Source organism: Macrobrachium nipponense, chromosome 26, assembly GCF_015104395.2.
Source record: "Macrobrachium nipponense isolate FS-2020 chromosome 26, ASM1510439v2, whole genome shotgun sequence".
Taxonomy (NCBI): Eukaryota; Metazoa; Arthropoda; class Malacostraca; order Decapoda; family Palaemonidae; genus Macrobrachium; species Macrobrachium nipponense.
The window spans coordinates 74,699,502-74,714,104 of record NC_087215.1 but is presented as its reverse complement, the minus strand read 5'-3'; the positions used below and the strand labels follow the sequence as shown (position 1 = coordinate 74,714,104).

General features: G+C 40.9%; 1 protein-coding gene across 1 annotated transcript in view; it reads right to left on the bottom strand.

Annotated features, from left to right (window-relative positions):
- The window catches only part of LOC135200440 (myb-binding protein 1A-like protein), a 92,473-nt gene that overhangs the window by 55,026 nt on the left and 22,844 nt on the right, over positions 1 to 14,603 (bottom strand). The window contains exons 2-4 of the mRNA XM_064229076.1: positions 7,877 to 8,071; positions 7,315 to 7,494; positions 6,882 to 7,076 (exon numbers count right to left, since the gene is read on the bottom strand). Coding sequence (XP_064085146.1) covers positions 6,882 to 7,076; positions 7,315 to 7,494; positions 7,877 to 8,071 — 570 coding nt within the window. The remainder of the gene's footprint in view (positions 1 to 6,881; positions 7,077 to 7,314; positions 7,495 to 7,876; positions 8,072 to 14,603) is intronic.

Below are 14,603 nucleotides of genomic sequence, written 5' to 3'. Positions count from 1 at the left end.
ACTAGGAACTATCCCCGTTTTCTAATCAGATTCTCTCTTCCACCTGTCTCCTGCGGGGAGGCTGGGTGGGTCCTTTAATTGTATATATCTGCCAGGTAAGTATGTATGAAACTTTATTGTATCATAACAATATCATTTTCATACATTCAACTTACCTGTCGATATATACATAGCTGATTGACACCCTTTGGTGGAGGGCAAGAGACAGCTAATTACTGACTAGACAGGTAAACAACATATGTTGTAGGTATTTATAGACCTTAGTTCCTCTGTGTTTCTAGACGAAGGATTGACTTCCTAGCTATTGCATAGGAGTCTGCTTCATCTCAAGAGCCTTAGCGAGATAGTGATCTGTGGCCAAGAGTTCTTGTGGATCTGTCGATGGGGTCTCTTCCACTTACTCGACAGAACCTAACTGGCGTTTGTCAATGGGAGCACATCCGCTTATATGACAACACGCACTTATTTAAGGAGCGCAACACCGATCCCGATCACCTGTTCCTAACATGAGGGTTCGCGCTAAATTGAAAGAGAGTTATCCCCCAACCTCCTTTCAAACCTCCAATAAAAATCATTGAGTTAAAATAAATTCAACTCATTATTAAAGGATCAGTGTCGGCTCCTTATCCCAGCAACGTATCCGCTGATACGTATAAACCAAGAGAGAAGAATCTCTCGTAGGTTAACTTGAAGTCCTTCGTGTAATGAGCAGTCAACACATAGTTGCATCTCTTATATGTTAAAGCTAATATGTCTTCCTGACATATTGTTACGAAAAGAACAAGAATTTGCAAAAGCTCGCACTTCATGAGCTTTTTAAATTCTCAGCTGTTTGAAGGTATCATCAAGTCACTTATGAAGTGCTTTAGAGATCACCATTGTTTCAAAGAAGACTAGGACTTTCTTTGAACTGGATCTCATCTGGATGAAAGCCTAACGCCTGGCTTGCGCCTGGCTGGCGCGAGGAGTATCCTGTTTAGAATACTCCTGGCGCCTGACAGTCGTAAAACTCTTCGAATACTCCTGCCGTCTGGAAGGCGCATCTCGCTCCAAATACTCCTGGCGCCTGTTAGGAGTATTAAGCTCAGAATACTCCTGGCGCCTGGCAGGAGTATCGCGCTTCGAATACTCCTGGCGCCTGGCAGGAGTATCGCGCTTCGAATACTCCTGGCGCTTGGCAGGAGTATCGCGCTTTCGAATACTCCTGGCACCTGGTCAGGAGTATCGCGCTTCGAATACTCCTGGCGCCTGTTAGGAGTATTAAGCTCAGAATACTCCTGGCGCCTGGCAGGAGTATCGCGCTCCGAATACTCCTGGCGCCTGGGAGGAGTATCGCGATCGGAATACTCCTCGTCCTCTGAATACTCCTGGCGCCTGGCAGGAGTATCGCGCTCCGAATACTCCTGGCGCCTGGGAGGAGTATCGTGCTCGGAATACTCCTGGCGCCTGGCAGAAGTATCGCTTTCCTAGGAGGAGCATCGTGATCGGAATACTCCTGGCGCCTGGTAGGAGTATCACGTTCCGAATACTCCTGGCGCCTGGGAGGAGTATCGTGCTCATCGGAATACTCCTGGTGCTTGGCAGGAGTATCGCGTTCCGAATACTCCTGGCGCCTGTTTAGGAGTATTAAGCTCAGAATACTCCTGGCGCTTGGTAGGCACATCGCGCTTCGAATACTCCTGGCGCCTGGTAGGAGTAAAAAGTCTAGAATACTCCTGGCTCCTGGGAGGAGTATCGAGGTCAGAGTACTCAAGGCGCCTGGCAGGAGTATCTCTTCCCGAATACTCCTGACCTATGGAAGGCGCATCTAGTTCCGAATACTCCTGTGGCTTGGTAGGAGTATCGCTCATGGAATGGCCTTTCGAATGGCAAGTATATTGCGCTTAGCGGGCGCTATACTCCTATCAGGAGTTCTCTCTTCTCCAGTTGGCTCTTGTTGCTTGGATGAAGATCTTGGCCTAGAACGATCTACAGTAAAGTCAGGCTCTTTGCGCCTACTTGGGGCCTGGCTCCTAGTTGGCGCCAGACGCTTGGCAGGAGTTACTTCCTTTCCCACGTCTCGCCTGCCTAACGCATCGCTCCCCCAGAGATGGCCGCTTGTGCGACAACTCCCCTGTAGGGTTCGTCGCGCCCGACAGGAGATCGGTATTTGGATCTCTTAATCAGAAGTCTGTCATCCTTTTTACGAGTAGGATCCTTAGAAAGTACTCCTACCAAAGACGCTAATTGCTCCTGCACATTCATCACAATTTAGTCCGCTCCATCCAGTAGACAATAGGAAATCTCAAAAGTCCAAGAGACAAGTCTTCCTCCGAGGAGGATCATTATTGCATACTTCCGTTGCTAACGAGTTCTCCTCCTACATGTTGATGAGTTTTCTCGTTGCAGAAGCTTCCCTATCCTTGCCCGAAGGAAGGGAAGGAGCTTGGAATTTAAAGAGATTCTGAGCTGAAATTGGTTGATTTCTAGCTCTTGAATGTATCTCTCTGAACCTTTTGGGAAGTAGTTTGAGCCCTTCTCGCGTTCCAAAGACTCTGTCAGTAAACGTTTAAACCTTTTCTTCTTCTGTAGATGACAATGTCACTACATTACCCGGACAACGAAACCTCTATCTAAAAGCGTTGATCCAGGAATAAAAGGCTTTAGTTCTCTTGCCAAACTACTATGCTGGCCAGAACCCATTGCCGAGTCGTCATAGAATTTTGATTCCAGATTCTAAAGCCCAAAATTTCACTTGTCCTTTTGATCGTTTAGGAACCAAGAGAAACATTTGATTAGGAGCAGTTCCATCTTGTCGGAACACGGAATCTGAGGCCCAAATTAGGATCCCATTCTAAGTATAAGCTCTCTTACTCTTATCGTATAGAGGTATTGTATAGCCCTCCCGAAGATCTTAATTCTCTACTATCTCTAATATTCTTTGTCTAGACAGAATATATCTTTTCACTGTGTTCATTGATAGCATAAATTACCAAGGTGATTCTTCCCTCTGAAAGGGAAGAAAACCATTATGTGGTTCACAGAGGTATCGGAAGAGGACAGTTTCCCCTTTCTATCTAGCGATCTGCAGCAACTCTATGTCTTAACATATTTAAAGGAATTATCAAGCTTCCCTTGAAAAATCCTCTCATTCATATTTACTTCTGGTCAGTCTGCACGCAGACAGACTCAGATGAATAGGTTTTTCAGGTCCAATATTTATAATAGATTCCGATCAAATCTCTTAGAAAAACCTTCCGACACATGCTGAAAGAAGAACGTGACTTCTGTGAATCCAACCTTTTATTGCCAAAATGATGCATTCATCTTCTTCCTTAGACGCCCATTTATTTTAATATGTGTTAAGAATATATACAACTAGGGGAAAAAAAAAAAAAAGACTAAAGTTTATTCCCCTATTTAATTTAAAGATGGCGTATCTTGCTACCTCTCTTGTTTCGAGGAAAAGGAAGCAATCTATAAGAAGGTCGTTCATCCTCTGCCTTGCGAAGATATCTGTGAATATTTTCCGCAGGGTCTGACAACTCTTTCCAATGAATGTTAAATCGTGCTCTGCCGAATTAAAATTCTTTATAATCCTATCACATTGTGGTAAAACAGCATTCATCTAGGAAACTCTTGTAAGGATAGTAGGAACGCTGTAATTAACCACGGTGTGTGCATAAGGCTTAAGCGTATCGTTATCTTAAGGTGAATTTCCTACTACATTCTTTCCTCGCCGAGGCAGAGAGATATCCTTAGCAAAACGAATACGATGTTATTCATGTTTGCCTAAAAAAATCCCCTCAATTCGTGGTTAAGTCCCTGATTGTATGGGGAATATACGGTGAAGCATTCGATCCTTTAGGAGAGAAAGATGTAACCAACCGTTCACGACCGAGAACCGGATGGTACTAGATTGGCTCACAATTACAGCCGTGTCGTTCACTGCCTGGCTGCATTCATTCTGAGTTGCCAGTTACTCCCTTCAATGAATGGATATAATAAAATTATTCTCGAGTCTAAGAAAGCTCTCAATAATGCAAATTTTAGGCAAACAACCTTTGTTAAATACCGAGGCTGAATAGGTATTGTCGTAACAAACCTTTTAAGCGAAGTCTTTACTAGGAAAATCCTGTAAGGATATAGACAATTCCGTAGCGAACCAGAAAGGCAACTATGGTATGCGTATTATGACTTGTCATTCAGTAGTCATATACAGCAGCCTTCTACGACACTCTTTCCTTTCCGACATGCAGAGAAAGAATAGAAATCTTACTCTCTTCGTTCATTTCGTCAATAATCCCGAATGAGTATTAGTCGAAAGATATTGCAAATGACAACCGAGGATCGAAGAGAATCTCTCCAGCTTTTATTATCTTGGAGATAAGTCCGTCTTTTACGCCTTTCTTATCTGGAAGAGCCTCTAATCAATGAATGAGAGCTCGTACGAATCTTGTTCAACTTCCAAACGATTTGCCCCTCTTTCTGTAAATGGTTGGTTGCAATCTATTTTAGAAGGAGGATGATTTTAATATCCTCTTACTAATACTGAACTAATTCTCACAATTCTGCTCTATCTTCCATTCCTCAATTTGGGGCAAGATTGAGCAACCGAAGGAGAGCGCTTCCTTTCGAAAGGTGAAGGGCTATTCGCAGTACCGACTCTAACCTGACAAGGGCTACGGCAGCCTGTGCTACATCTTGAGTCCCTGCCTGGAAAAAACCGAACTTGCTCTTGCCTTTATTGCATTAAGACGATCCTGACAAGGGCAACGGCCGCCTGCGCGACAACTCCCGTCCCTATCAGGAGAAGCCTCGAATGTCTTTCACCCTTCGCCTGGAAGACTCTCGGCGGTTGTCAGGCTCTTCTTGTAGGAGAAAGTGTCTGGCGCTAAGCAGGAGTATCTTGCCTAGATACTCCTGGCGCCTGGTAGGAGTATCACGTTCCGAATACTCCTGGCGCCTGGGAGGAGTATCGTGCTCGTCGGAATACTCCTGGTGCTTGGCAGGAGTATCGCGTTTCGAATACTCCTGGCGCCTGGGAGGGAGTATCGTGATCAGAATACTCCTGATCCTATTAAGAAAGACGTATCGCCCTTGGAAAGTTTTCTTGTTGGAAAGTTCCGAGCATCTGAAAGGCGATCCTCGCCTGGAAAGTTCTGTACGTCTGGAAGGTTATTCGAATCTGGAATCTTCCGCCTTCTGGAAGATCCTGTGTGCGGAAGGTTCCGATCTCTTGTATATTTGTTCTTGCTTAGAATTCGACAATACTTTCCATTTTCGACATAGCCCTCCCTTTCTTCTGAATGAGAAGGACTTCCATTTCCGATAAAGATCCTGGTTCTAGTCTTTCAGGGCGCTTTGCGCCCCATATTCAGGCCCCTTCAGGTGCTTTGCGCCTCGTTTCAGGCGCTTTGCGCCTTGTTTCAGACGCTTTAGGCGCATTGAGCCTCGTTACCGGAGCTTCATGCCAAGGAGCTAGAAGCTTAAAAGTTATATATATGTGTACTCACTAAACGAGATCCATATAATCATTCGATCAACAAATATTCTTTAATATCTAATTCGTTCTTCTCAGAATAGATATATTTTCATATACTTCTCCTTTCTCCGTCTCTTCTGAGGTTCCGATAGCCAGACGAGATTATCTTGCATCTTCATTTAATCTACGCCGTTGAATGTTTTACTCCTTATTCGTCAAGACGATAATAAAAAGGGGAACACATTGAATTAGGATGCCTTTCCAATGGCTATCCCTGCAGTCTGGGACGTTCTACAGAACCTGCCGAGGGGTACGCCTGAACGGTGGGGGTTCTCCATAACCTCCGTACGGCTTTCGACATTCCTTCTCCTCCGGGCCAGGGAGCTTGGAAGAGGTCTAGGCCTGGGAGCGAGACAGAGCCGATCAGACGCACCCTCTATTGCAATGGGGAACACTATAATCACTTCTTACCTTATAATAGCTCGTATCTTGAGCCACATTCCTTTTTATCTTCAAATTGCAAATGAATTTGTAGTTTCTGTGAAGTAAGAAGGTGATGAGGAAACAACACTACTAGTACTGTTAATATTCTAACTGCTTGTCAGAACGAGGGCTATTAAAGCTTCTACAGAAAGCATATCTAGTTCTATGTTTTCTGACTTCCTCAAATAGGAAGTTACCTTATTTTCCTCAATCAATTCTAAACATTTATTACACTTATCAATGAATAAATATTTATATTTCCCTTTCTTGCAAACTATGTAATTGTCTACCGAAAACTTCGGTAGTTACACATACTCTATTCTTCGAAAACTTCGAAGTTAATTCATTAAAAGTTATTAACAAGTTATCAAAAAGTTATTAAAAACGTATGCCAAACCACCGATCCAGTACTTCCCTGTAAAAGTCGGCCCAGAAGATCGATGGCGATGAAACACGAAAATCAAATCAGGAGGAAAGCAAACATATGTTTACCTTCCCAGCGACAGAGAGAATCTGATTAGAAAACGGGGATAGTTCCTAGTCCTGCCACCCAGCGGCAGGCAGGTAGATCACCTGACCTACCTGTAGTCGTGTGCCGCGAAATTCGAATTTCTGTCGGGACGACGGAGTCGATAGCTATGTATATATCTGACAGGTAAGTTGAATGTATGAAAACAAAAAATACAAGGAAAAAAAGTGGTGTCATGAAAACTTGCAATGATGGATTTTGGGAAACATGCAATGATGGATTTTAGGAGAGAGAGAGAGTGAGTGAGGAGAGAGACGAGAGAGAGAGAGAGAGAGAGAGAGAGAGAGAGAGAGAGAGAGAGAGAGAGAGAGAGAGAGAGAGAGAGAGAGAGAAATACTCATAGCTAACTGTCACAATATGCTCCCTCCATTTGGACAGCAAGACTCAAGATACTTATATGCTTACTACAATAATGGCCGCAATAGTGGTATAGTTTTTGGGTAAGAGGGTGTCAGCAAACGTTTCGGGCGCATTCTCAGGGAATTTTCTGAGAATGACAAGTCTTAACCACAGCCTACTTGGGGTCAAGTCCTTTAAAGGTACTGATAGTTCCTGGTACAACGACGTTAGAATTTCTTGTTGAATAACAGACTTGGTGAACTGTAAAGAAAAATGAAGAATAAAAAAATGTCTGATTCATAGGTCTAACCAACATTATGCAAAACAATTTAAGCCTTAATAAGGTTTTATGTGAGTATAATGACCAATATTAGCTAAACTTTTGGCATTACAATGCATATAAGAAAATGCAAAGCTAAACATTTGGCAATGCAATATAATATACAGAAGGAAATGCATAGCATCTCCCATAGCTTAAAACGGCAAGAAATGAGTTTACCTTTTCCATCATGTGCACAAAATAGTTGGCAACAATGATATCATAGTACTGTTTCTTTTCCCTTATTGTAAACAGTCTATTGATAATGTCTTGTCTCATGGCAACATTGTTCTTAACATGGCCTGACCGTATAAGGGCACCATATCCAATAAGTTCTCCAGTGAGAAAGTCTCTTGTCTCCTACAAAAAAATAAGACAAAACACAAATATAAATACATGATCAACTGTCTTAGCCCCTATAAATTTTCTAAAAAAAATTCTCAATGAATTTCATTTTATATTAAAACATCAATAATTCCTTTCAATGACCAATCATTCGCAAAGCATAATCATCCACAACACACCTAAAAATGGAGATAATTATCAAAGATAATTTGTTACATACAATACAACCTTAAGCAACAACTTAGGCAAGAGAAAAATTTTAATTATTTGCGAGACGGGAAAACCATTCAACTTCAAGGCAAACACCAATCTTAAGTCATATATATTATGAAAATATCCCACAAATATGAAATCCAATAGTACCCTATACATTGTATCAAAATATTCTGAACATTACCTCCTTTGACAGATTCTGTTTCTTTCCACAAAGTTCTTGAATAGTTTTGTATGTCAAAGACACGGTGGTGGGATGGAGCTGCAGGAGAGCTTGTAATGTTGAACAGAAACCTTCTCGAACTCTTTGTCGGTGAGAAACCAACCCACTGACAAGTCGCTTGACAATATACAATACATCTTCGGGAACGATATAACCCTGAAAAAAAAAAAAAAAAAAAAAAAACTGAAAAAAAAAAAAAAAAGTATCAATTCTGAGACTGTAACAATATAAAGATAAAATATAACAATTTTATGCTGACTCAACATTACTCAAAATATACAAAATACTATATCAATTGTTTGTTTGTTTTTACGTTGCATGGAACCAGTGGTTATTCAGCAACGGGACCAACAGCTTTACATGACTTCCGAAGCACGTCGGGAGTGAACTTCTATCACCAGAAACACACATCTCATAATATCCAGGTTATCTCAAAGATGAGGGCAACGATCTTTTGAAAATATTATTAAAAAACCCAATTTACTTGTGCTTATCCAAATTAATATGCATTTATTTTATAAAATCTATCTTCACTTCACCATGGATCATTGTTGAGAACCCTCTCTTTATATATTATGAAATAAGTCTTTAAAAAAATTACATTATTGTACAATCTTATTTGACAGTTCACTGTAAACAAATATCTGACAACAATTAAACTAAATTTAACTCATGGCAGCAATAATTTGTTTCACAATCTTCTCATATTGCATACTACTAGTAATAACATTGCAATTCATATTATACTGTGTAATCATTTACAAGGTATAAGGTACTATATGTCTACACATCCATTTCAATCACCAACCTGACTAGAGAAATTAAGGTACGTATTCCCAGTAAGATTTGGGTCAATTTTACATAGACTAGACTGTGTAAGCAGTTGTTTTATAACAAAACCAAAAGAACAGCATAACTGCAGCCATCAGTTGAGAATCTGTGAGCATAAGTATAATCAGCTATGAGCACGAGTATATGCAGCTATAGGTATGCTTACTTTTCTTGCATCTGGTATGGATTTAAATTCTTAAACTAGATCATTTTCACTTCTCACAATAGGATTTTCAAAACACCTGAGTTCTCAAAGAGCCTAAAACTGGCACCTTCACAAAAGTTAGCCATCTGAGCTGGAGAAACATGCAACCACAGTAGAGGGATGCAAGACTGTATTGTGAAATTTAGGCTATATGATAAGCATGTTGGCACTCAGACATTCAGCTCTTAGCCTGAGACTGAAAAGAGGGAGTTGGAGTGGTTGAAGAACAATATGAAGAGATCCAGAAAATAGAGTAGGCTAAATGAGCTAAAATACAAGGATCTAAAGGTGAAATTAGGTGGACACCTCACATCTGAACTAAAACTACTAAAGTATATTAGAGAGGTTGGGCCACAAAACGGAAGAAAGAACACAGTAATGGAAGAAAAGTGTGAGGGAAAACATTGGGTGCAACTAGGGGTTAAATGGAAACTGCAAATCCTTTAGTCAAAACCACAGTGCACATTGTGAGGTACACTGACACTATAAAACCAAAGATGGCCAAAGGAGAACATGAAGCTGCCGAGTGGATATAAAGTAGGGACAGAGGTAGGAGTGAGAAATCCTAACCTTTCTTAGAATGCAGTATCCTGACCTAACCAGACCTTACCTTCCAAAGCTAATTTTGGGCACTGTGCCCTATCCTGGCAGGTGGTGGGGCACCTTCCCCTTGGATGCCCCCCCCCGTAGCATTGAATGTCCCTGTCTCCCTACTCTGCATACTGCCTAAAGCTGCTTCACCTACCTAAATTGTTGAAGATACAGTAGAACTAAGCAAAAGTTCACATCAGGGATTACTTTGGAAATTGATTTTTCCTGTAGTCTTTTGGTGGCATATGAAGAATTTGTCATTATTTCTTGTCGGTCAACTCTAATTAACCTCAAATGTTGTATACATACTGGTTATCCTTGGATGCTATCGTGCATACGCAGAGTTATAGGGGAGCTATTGGTAAAAAGTGGACTTCCTTCACAGGGAGGTCCAGGTAAGTAACATGGCCTGCTAGGTTAGGTTAGTTTAGTACATATAGCTCCTTTCATAGCAGGTTTCCTTAGCCAATCCCTTCTTAAACTTAAGAGCACCTCAGATATTTTCACCTAAGAGAATGTAGAAGTCAAACAAGAAAATAATTTTTAAGCATTTCAATTATACAAAACCACATTTTGGATAAGGTTGCTGGCACAAGCAGAGACATGTCTGTAACATTACAGCTACAGCATTAATATGACAGAGAAATACCAAATGACACTAGTACTAAGTTTTGGGCTCCTGCTTTAAAGAAACATAAAATAAAGGTTATCATAATAACCTAACCTACCTACCCTAACCCAACATAGTAGACCATGTCACCTGGTTGGGGCTTTGCCCCCTGGTCCCCCAATTATAGGAAACATAGAGGTTATCATACTCACCTAACCTAACCTCTCTAGGTTAGGTTAGGTGAGTATGATAACCTTTATTTCATGTTTCCTATAAATGGGGGTCCAGGATGACCAGTATACAACTTCTGAGGTTAATTACAGTTGACTGACAAGAAATAATGGCTTCATCCCCCTGGGACTCCCTTTAAAGGAAACATATTTAGGGAGAAAACACTTAGGGTAAAAGATCGCTGTGCGGACAGGCAGACACTGTACCTTTATCACTTCCAGTATCCTGAATTAGATACCAGTCATAACCTAACCAGCGTAGAAGCAACAGCTCACAAAATAATGCCATAATTTCCGGTTAAACAGAAGTTAATGAAAATCTAACCTTGCACACTGCAAACTTACCTCCATGACACTTTCAAAAATTTTACTTAAAACACCTTATGTTTAAAAGATTGACATCATCTCAATGGTACTAGTATGTAAAATGTTTATTGATATTTTCTGTTGTTAATAATAATAATAATAATAATAATAATAAAACTGTAATTACAAAATTCGTATGTGGTAGTATTTTAAAGAGATAAAAACGACCTTTCCATTTCAATTGTAAGGATAACTCCTCTCTCTTACTGAGATGAGAGAATTTTTATGGTAGATGCATATGTTTATTAATATTATCAAATAATAACAATAACAATAATAATAATAATAATAACTAATTTCAAATGAAAATTCTTCCCTTCATCTTTTTCTGTATCAGTTTCCCTACCTTCTCATAACTCCAGTGACCTCGGAGCTGGGAAGCTGTCAAACATGTCAAGTAATGGTGCCATACAATCGTCAATTAATTTAATGGTTTATTTGCAATCTCTCTCTCTCTCTCTCTCTCTCTCTCTCTCTCTCTCTCTCTCCTGTCACTGAGATGAGATCATTTTTATGGTACATGTATGTAATAAGTTTATTATTAATATTTTCCAATAATAATACTATGACTGTAATTACAAAATTCTCATGTGAGTATCTTAAATACTTAAATACAACAATCTTTCCATTTCACTCTTTTAAATACAGTAAAGACAACTCTCTCTCTCTCTCTCTCTCTCTCTCTCTCTCTCTCTCTCTCTCTCTCTCTCTCTCTCTCTCTCTCTCTCTCTCTGTTGCAAGTGTTAGAAGTATGTGTGTACCTTTATAACTTTAAGGGTACTAATGTTTAGGATTACTTTGAAATTGTATTAATACAATCTCTAAGATTAATACATTAATATGATAATGATTTAAGGTAAATTTGATGTAGGATATTACATAAGGTATACAATTGTGTTTCTATTTCTTCCTTCTTTTAATCTCTCTCTCTCTCTCTCTCTCTCTCTCTCTCTCTCTCTCTCTCTCTCTCTCTCTCTCTCTCTCTCTCTCTCTCTCAGCAAAAGAATTGATATACAGACAAGCATAATTTTTCAGTCCTCTCTTTCTCTCTTCTCTGGAAAAGATATATGTATTTCTCGTAAGGAGTTATTCTCTCTCTCTCTCTCTCTCTCTCTCTCTCTCTCTCTCTCTCTCTCTCTCTCTCTCTCTCTCTCTCTTATTGGCTGTTTATATATTTCTAGGTAAAATGTTTAAGATGACTTTGAAATGATATTAATATCAATTCAATGGTATATTTTATGTAGGATGATACTTTTAGACTTTAAGTATACATTTGGTATTTGAACTTTGAAGATAGGCAGATATAGGCATTTTTAGAAGGGAGTTCTAACTATTTGCGGGTTTGAGCTATTCGCGGGGGTGCCTGGTACACATCCCCCGTGAATACGGGGGGAACACACACACACACATATATATATATACAGTAGTACCTCGAGATATGAAATTAATCCGTTCCGAGGCGGCCTTCGTATAATGAGTTTTTCATATCTTGGAACATTTTACATGTAAAATGGCTAATCCGTTCCAAGCCCTCCAAAAACACCCTATTAAATTTCATAATAAAAGCTAAATTGACCTATAAACAATGAAATACTACAACAATTTGGACCATTCAATACCTAAATTAAGAATAAAAATCCAAACCTGTAAATAAAGTGTATAATTAGTGTATAAGAAATATTATTACTCTAACGTAAAATGTCGAAGCTTACCTTTCGAGTGAGGCTATCTCTGAAAGTGGCGGCAGAGGAGGAGGAGGAGGACAAACGGCAGATAACGTACGTACGTACGTACACTTAACTTTACGAAAACACAAAAAATTTAAGGAAAACTATAAAAATAAAATTTACGAAAAACATTAACAAAACTGTAACACTTAACTTACAAAAATCTAAAAATTACGTAAATTTTTTTTATTTTATTTTTTATTTTTAACTTTTTTTTTTTTTACTTTTACGTAGGCTTTTTTTTTTTTTTTTCCCCAACTTCATCACCACTTTCAACGTTCTGTTTTTCATCACTTGGTTCTTCCTTTTTGCTTACTCCTGCTAATGCTGAAGGCCTCTTTAAAAAATAACTATCCAAGGAAGATTGCTTCTGCCTGCTTTTGACAATGTTCCTGAAACGACTCAGGCAAACGTCATCGAACTGCGCAAGCATACGACCTGTGTGAGCCTTTTCGGGGTGTCTTTTTTCTATGAACGATTGCACTTTATGAAAAGCGGCTGAGACCTCCTTAATTTCTGCCGTTGTCATAGGCTCCTCCTCTTCATCGCCGCTGCTGACGAACTCCTCTTGAACGACGTTATGTTGCATGGCCTCCAACTCCTTCAGGTCATCCGTCGTAAGCTCCTCTTGGTGCTCCTCGAGAAGGTCGTTGATGTCGTCCTCGTCGACGACCAGCCCCATGGACTTGCCAAGTGCAACGATCTCGTCAAGATCTGGTTGCGAAACAGTTTCGGGATCGTCAACTGATTCGGACTCAGCAGCACCAGCTTCGCCCACGTCGAATCCCTCGAAGTCTCGGTCGGATACGGCATCAGGCCAGAGTTTCCACAACGAGGAATTCAAGGTTCGCCTCGAAACCTCCTGCCATGCTTGGTCGATGAGTCAGATGCATATGACGATGTCAAAATGCTCCTTCCAAAATTCACGCAAGGTGAGGTTTGTGGTATCGGTGATGTCGAAACATCTTTTGAAAAGATGTTTTGTGTACAGCTTCTTAAAGTTCGCTATCACTTGCTGGTCCATGGGCTGGAGGAGAGGGGTGGTGTTGGGCGGAAGAAAAAGAATCTTAACGAAGGAATACTCCGCTAGGATATCTTCCTCGAGGCCAGGAGGGTGGGGAGGGGCATTGTCCAACACCAGCAGACATTTCAGGGGGAGGCGCTTCTCTTGCAAAAAACTCTTTACAGTCGGGCCGAAACACAGATTTACCCACTCCGTGAACAAAAGCCTCGTTACCCAGGCTTTTGCATTAGCCCTCCACATCACTGGAAGCTTCTCCTTCAACACTTTGTGGGCCTTGAAGGCTCGAGGAGTCTCGGAGTGATACACCAGTAGGGGCTTCACCTTGCAATCCCCACTGGTGTTCGAACAAAGTGCGAGCGTAAGCCTGTCTTTCATAGGCTTATGCCCGGGTAGCTTCTTCTCTTCCTCCGTGATGTACGTCCGACGAGGCATTTTTTTTCCAAAAAAGGCCAGTCTCATCAAAGTTGAAAACATGCTGAGAACTGCAGCCTTCCTTGGTCATCATCTCGTCGAAAGTCTTCTTAAATGCTTCGGCCGCTTTCGTGTCCGAGCTGGCAGCCTCCCCATGACACACCACCGAATGGATGCCAGTCCGTTTACGGAATTTCTCGAACCAGCCATGCGAAGCCTTGAACTCTGGGGTTTGCGTTGAAGTCCCTTCCCCTCCATCGTCTTCCGCCTGCGCAATCAAATCGCCGAAAATAGCACTGGCCTTGTGAGCGATTGCCGTCTCCGTTACTGTATCGCCAGCGATTTCTTTGTCTTTTATCCAGACGAGGAGCAGCCGTTCCATCTCGTCGTGCACATGGCTCCTCTTGCTGGACAAAATAGTGATGCCCTTCGATGGTGTAGTTGCTTTGATGGCATCCTTCTGTTTAAGGATGGTGCCTATTGTCGACAGATTACGGCCGTATTCCTTTGCGATCACACTCAATCGCATACCAGCTTCGTACTTCTTTATGATCTCACTCTTTTTGTCTCCAGAGACAGCATGCGCTTCTTTCTGTGAATTTCAACTTTCTTGGGACCCATGACTACGTTAATTTACGTAAAGTTACACAAATACGTAATAATACAGTCTTCGCACAACACGATAATATGTAA